The 6,928-nt window shown below is 33.5% G+C and overlaps 1 protein-coding gene across 1 annotated transcript; it reads left to right on the plus strand.

The window, feature by feature from the left end:
• The first annotated feature begins 1,052 nt into the window (after window positions 1-1,052).
• Window positions 1,053-6,117, plus strand: LOC102809094 (putative thiopurine S-methyltransferase). The gene is made up of 9 exons (XM_085492819.1): window positions 1,053-1,128; window positions 2,576-2,708; window positions 2,926-3,018; window positions 3,203-3,335; window positions 3,900-3,952; window positions 4,642-4,716; window positions 5,295-5,380; window positions 5,459-5,509; window positions 5,697-6,117. The coding sequence occupies exons 1-9, from the start codon at window positions 1,110-1,112 to the stop codon at window positions 5,810-5,812; spliced, it is 759 nt and encodes a 252-aa protein (XP_085348945.1). The 5' UTR covers window positions 1,053-1,109; the 3' UTR covers window positions 5,813-6,117.
• The last annotated feature ends 811 nt before the right edge of the window (window positions 6,118-6,928 follow it).

A 6,928-nucleotide genomic window follows, 5' to 3' on the forward strand; every position in this document is an offset into this window, starting at 1 on the left:
TCGCCAACGATCTCCCCGGCACGAACCTCTGTGAATACAAGTTGTTGCTAGCAATTGTGGATAATGTCTCTCAGCATGTTGTGATTTCAGTCAGGTAAATATATTACAGCTGAAAGCGCAATTCATATGATCCAGTTTTATGGGTTCATATATTAGCCTGGCGTCTGTCATACTGCATATTGTGCAATACAATACATTATTGTAACTTATGGGCCATATATAAATTATATTGGTGACGAAGAATAAAAAAATACACAGAAAATATTGAATACTTAATATGATATAGGAATTTCAATGTCAGTCTAATGCAGACATAACTGACGTCGTTTCACGTTCAACCGTCTAGGTTTTCAACGATACAACTTTATTTGCTTGAGGTAGAGACCGATTAATCCCCTGTCGTCGACACAAATCCTAAACGCTTATCTATCAACGTTATTTTCAGTAAACGCTGGAAAAGTTTGCTAACCGCACGCTATTTAAAAATAGGCGTAATGAAGTTTTTTTTATAATAGATTGCAGTAGAAAAAAATCATATATATATGATATATATAACACCCTGCCATGATAACATACTACATTAGATTGGGCTTTAAAAGTTTGTTTCTGGGGTCGAAACAAGTTTTTTTTAACGAATTTACTTTATGATAATTTTAAGTAATGATAGTAAAATTACATATAATAATAAAACATGTGTATAAAAATATCACATATATATATATATATATATATATATAATTGTATAAATCGGGATGTTCATAAACAAAAACAACACTTTCTGTATAACTGATTTAAATTGTCAATAATTAATATTGAAAACTGAATAATAATGACAAAACTACCGTGTTGTTAACATATAATAAACTTAATTACATAAAAACGCTATTTGAATAAATGCACACACGGTATCCCATATGAAAATGATCTAAAACTTTATTCATAATGTCTTAGAGGGGCAGCGTTACGCTATGTAGTAATAGGCAAGATTCGCGTAGAAATAACAAAGCGCCCTCAACATACTGTAGTTAGAATCTTACTCATTGACCTCGTTCTGCCTATTTGACCTTTGAGTAATAACCTCCAACGTCCCCAAGGTCATTCGGTTGTATATGTATAGTATTGAGCCAGGTAAGATAATTTTCGTTATTTATTTGGATCTATGTATCGTGGAGAGAAGATGGGCATGGTAAGTATTCAGTGGATTCAAATATATCACTGCGAGCAAGTTGTCTTGATTCGTACACGGCTTGGATATGCCGATAAAGTTCCGATGAGAACGAGCACATTTATAGACCTGTACACAGAACTAGGTCATGCGTGTCAAAATACATGGATTGACAGAATTCCAGAAGCCGTACCTACACACGAATTGGTACATGCCCTTCAATCGGGATCGTTTGGTCGGCATATACGAATTTGTATATTCAAATTGCAATAAAGATACTTAAGGAATTACCTATAAGGTGAACACAAATTACGTGATAATATAATGATAATAGCAGTAATACATTCCAGCATTAACCATTAACACCACTCGATGACTGACGTAGTGGCATGGTACACTAGCGTGCCATATAGGTAAAACAAAAATAGCTTGCTGGAAAGCCAGTGGCTTCGAAGCTCCATCAGAGCTACCGTGAAAAACGTAAATTATATCAAACCATGAAAAGTAAACAAAGAATATCACGAAAGAATAATAAACCTCACAAAACGCCACCATGCAAAAATAAATCATAGAATACATAATTAAATAGCTAGCAAATTAAACTGACCGTCGTGCAATTTGTTCAGCAGTTACCAGATCGCGACAAGAAAGAAACAGAAGACCCAAGTAAAGATAAATTTTGCCAGACATTAAAATGTCACTATGGTATGTCTTTCATTGCGAACAAAAAAAGTAAGGAAACAGATGTATATCCTCTGTGGTGTAGTGGTGTTTATTCTGTCCGTGGAATTGTTGATTGGGGGTTCGAATTCAGCAGTTAATTTTTTTCACAATTAAATCAGATATCCAATGAAACCAGAATATTTATTTCCTCATTTTAACAACTTGTGATGGTGGAAGTTAATAAAACGCGGGTTCTTTACATCTAAATAAGTATCAAATGTGTGTTGACACATTTAGTCTCTCAATTTAACAACTTGTAATGATGGAAATTGTTCAAACGCGAGTTCGTTATACCGAAGTAAGTCTAAAATATTTGACGACATATTTATTCTCTCAATTTAACAAGTTGTAATGGTGGAAAATAGTTAAAGAAAGTTGTTTACACCAAAATAAGTTTCAAATATTTGTAGAGACATTAATCCGCTCATTTTAACAACTCTGGATATAAAGTTTTACCACCACTTGTTTAATTGTTTGACATCATCCAATTTGTCAGCAGATAATGCACAAGTGGGTATTATTAAACTATAATTATCGCCATGGGATGACACAAGTAACAATATCAACAAGAGCGTGTCTTGGCATTAGGGTGAGGGTCGTGTCCTGTACGGTCAACGCAAATGTTCCATTCCAAATTGGTTCATACTTAAGATGTACACTAACGGGTTATACACTGTTTTGTTGTAGCACATACTTACAGTTTCGGAAGAAGTATTTCTAGTGAAGAAATAATTCAACTTATTGGGAACATGGCAGCTGAGAAATGGGATGAAAGATGGAAGCAAGGAAAAATTCCATTTCATTTGCAGCATGTACACAAGTAAGACCATGTGATGTAGTTTATATTTTCTGTAAGATCGTAAACTGAATACGTGATACCTGCCCCACCTGGCTCCGACAATTACTTCTAGTGCTGTCACTAAAAGTCATCAATTAACACACACTTCAATCGCTTGAATTAATTATGATAGAAGTGGTAGTACATACCTATGTAGACACAGTTGAATGTTAAGTGATTATTTTTTGTTGTATTCCAGATTATTAACAGAACACTCAGATTCTTTAATCAATGGGAGGAAAGAAATCAGAATACTGGTTCCACTGTGCGGAAAAACCAAGGACATGAAATGGTATGCCTTTAGTCATGTCATTTAGGCCCTCTTCACTGTCACTGCTCAGTTTGATATGTTACAACGTCATTACTGTTGTTGTTGTTACTGTTTTATTTGAGTACATTTGCTGACAGTGTTATTTAACAAATCCCTACTACAATGATGAATTAATTTCAATATTTTGATCCAAATATTGATATAGGTTAGCTGACCAAGGACACACAATTATTGGTGTGGAAGTATCGGAACTTGCCATTAGACAATTTTTTGAGGAAAACAACTTGCAGTTTATTACGAAGCATGTGGACAGTTTGGAAAATGTAGAACTATTTCAGGTAAAAATAAATCGACACAATTCACTTTGATTACAATCGAAGTGATGTCATCATATAAGACACGCTATCTTTGGGAATCGATATATTGTATTATCGACAAAACTGTGTTCAAAGTATTTAACAAATCAATGTGTGTATTTAAACAAATGCAACTGCTCTGTATTTGCAAGATATTCACATCATAAGTTACTCTTCAATAACCAAAAATCACTGAGCTATTTTGGGCAGTCGGTCGAAATTGAATTTCCAGGATTTTAGGGTGTTGTTTAATCGCCAAATTATACGCAAGGTTTTCTATGTAACGAAGTAGTTTTCTTATGTGAAGCATCTTCCATCAAGATTGAAATAAAATTCACACCAGACGCGGTTGTTTTCTGTATTGCCATTAAAACTGCCCCATTTTAATTAATATGATGACTATTTTACTTATGTTATCAAGGCTTTCACGCGAACATCGAAACTTTCAACTAAGTTTGCCAACAATACAACCTTAAATGCTTGGTTAAACAATGATAATGTGTTCATTCATGTTCATTTCTTTGTGTTTCTGTATTTTTCTATTAGAGCAAAGATGGTAGAATTCAGATTTATAATTGCAACATATTTGACATATCAAGGTAAATTATGACTAAAATTACATAGCACGTTATTTCTAATCAGTAGCTCAGTTCTAGCATGCTTCTCTACATACTCCCAGAGCAAATCACAGTATTTGTTCGTGTTATAAAAATATATATGTTATGTGAATTATCACCCTCTTGTATGTGCCTTCTCTGCTTTGGATTCAGAAAATCACATGGCATTGCGTTTCAGTAATTTTTGATTAAAATTTAACAAGCAAACTCTATACATTAACCGTAGTGATGCTAGGGTTACGGGTAACCTGATGGTAAATTTCTCGTTATTGCTCCTACTATTAATGTCAGTCACACGTATCGTATTTTCCTGTTATCCACGACCATTGTCTAACTACAATCAAATAACTAGAGACATGATACAAACGAATTGTAGTTGCTTGAGCTAAGATAAGCAAAATGAGACATTGGTTTAACATTGGTCGTCAGATAATCCATCAAGCAATCACTCGGACGACACATGCACTAACGTTTTCACATGATGTAAACATTTATATAGTTACATGCTCAATAATCATTATGGAATTTTACACATCCCCCCCTCGTTACTAACATGATAAATAAATACTTTCAAATTATATATTTTGTTTCTACTATGAAGCACGGTATTAGCAAGTTTCAAATGATAATATTCATTATATGTATTATATATATATATATTTATTCCACAGTGATATAATTGGTGAAGTTGACGCTATTTGGGATAGAGGTGGTATCACTGCTATCGAGCCATTAGATATGGGTAGGTAGGTACGATACATTTTAATTTTAATTGAATACACACCTAAACACACCACATTATACACTTACGAGGTACTGTTAAAGTGGTTATAACACACGCTGCTTTACTATCGGAGTGGTTGTCATTCAGTCGCCATTGAAGCATTTCCGCCACTGCACTGTACTCAATTGCTCAGATAGAAGATCACATACGAGTGGTGTATTTACAAAATTTATTCCTGTTCAAAATTGCCGAAGCTTTGGCTATCAGTCACACATACCTTCAGTTATTCTCATTCAGTTATTCTAATTTTTCATATACATGGACAATTGTTTAGTAAATGCAGTAATTACGTTAATGAATATTGATTTAATAGGCCGGTGTTTCTAGGGTCTGAGTCGTGCAGGCAGTGCACACAATTTCATGGATATGTGAATGTTCGTCTACAAATATAACAGTACTAAATACACTTCACTTGCGATGTTTGTTTCGATGATACCCTTGACATATGTTATTCCTGGCATTATTATTCTAAATACTAACACTTGCTAAATAATGCATACGCTTCGTATATTAATCATGACTTACTTGTTCCGTTTACAGATATCTTGATGTGATTACTTCAAATATGAATGCATACACCCGATATTGTCTTGTTGTTGTAGACTACGACCCGTCGGTCAAATCCGGTGAGTTTTACATGAATGTGATGTGACATATTGGCGTTTAATCGACCACATTTAATAATGTTTTTGCATTATTCTTAGATCCCCCTTTTCCGCAACTTGTCTTGAGAACAGATATCGAACAATCACTTGGTGAGTATAATATTTTCGTTGAATATATGTAAATATGTATAAAAAATAAAGAAATCTGAATATTCTATTTATATAAGCTGTTCTAGAATCATTTATTTTGTGAACTTTTATTATGAACACTACGACACAACGCTTTTATTAGCAGTGTTGTATCTCACTGTATTTATGCTATCGCACTTTTTTACAGGTGCACGATTAAGTATTGAGAAGATTGGGGAAACATCAGCTTTACGGGAGATATTGGTTAAAAAAGGCCACAAGTATTTCAATGATGTTCTGTTTCTGTTGACATTGAAACCTTAAAGTATACTCCATTTATATGTTATATAATGTGTGGAGATATTTTCAATAAAATGTTCGATATATGCAAGTTTTTCGATGAATAGATGTTTGTGTCTTAAATGAAAAGCAAAGTTTTTATAATTGATATTGTCTTGCTAGTATATCTATAACCAGTCTTTCTTCGGAACATTTGCCTCAGTTATTCATAAATTACAAACGTGTGTGTCACCCCAATGAGATATCTTACCTTTAATCTATATACGTATGTTTACCAAATTATATTTTTCCATTTGAGGTATGTGAATAAAAAATATGTAAAAAATAAATTTTGTGAGCTTCCAATGGTAATTGCATTGTTTATAATATAGTTTATGCTGATGTAGTCAGTATAAAATTGTATATTCCCGATGACCAAAAGTGACTCGATGAAGACCGCTTCCTCCCTTTGGATAGATGGTAGTGAAGTAACACTTGGTCAGCTATGTTTTTAGAACCTTTAATCAATTCTTTATATAAAGATAGTTTTAAAGTGCGGAATTAAAACATATGTACTTGCGTGGTTAGAATGACACGATTTCGTAGTCTGGAAAATATATTCATGAAATGCTTGTATAAAACAGATCGTGAAGTAATTTTCTTTTTTTATAATTACCTACCTCCGTTGTTGTGGTACTTTACATGTGTATGGACAAATTTGCATATAGTGGTTTCCTTTGAGTAAAGTTGTGGGTCATATTATCATTGAAATAAAAGTTTCAACAGTAATACAACTCAAAAAATATCATGAAATCAAGTTGGCAAGGAAACATACATTTCATTTGTATCTCAGAAAACTATGGAGAAAGTTTCAGGAATGAGACAATCGGATAGTTTGGGAAAAATCTGAGAAAGAAACTATATTATTATTATTATGTAGTGCATTTTTTGGTTAGTTGCTGAATGTAACGTTTGCCTGTATCCCACCATAACTGAATTGACCGAAATCGAGATTTTTGTTTACGCCATGACAACCAGTATTGGTGGAGTATATCACAATATAGTTCATCGTCTAAAAGACATTGAAGACATTTAACATTGCAGGGCAACACTGGGTTATGGTTCGATGGTTCGCATGAACATTGACCTTTGACATTGTTT

Source organism: Saccoglossus kowalevskii, chromosome 18, assembly GCF_978046115.1.
Source record: "Saccoglossus kowalevskii chromosome 18, keSacKowa6.1, whole genome shotgun sequence".
Taxonomy (NCBI): Eukaryota; Metazoa; Hemichordata; class Enteropneusta; family Harrimaniidae; genus Saccoglossus; species Saccoglossus kowalevskii.

Bases quoted from the DNA above. Each gene is read 5' to 3' on its own strand.
- LOC102809094 (XM_085492819.1), top strand. The intron at 3,019-3,202 runs GTATGCCTTTAG...ATATTGATATAG, and splicing joins AAAACCAAGGACATGAAATG to GTTAGCTGACCAAGGACACA. The intron at 5,510-5,696 runs GTGAGTATAATA...ACTTTTTTACAG, and splicing joins AGATATCGAACAATCACTTG to GTGCACGATTAAGTATTGAG.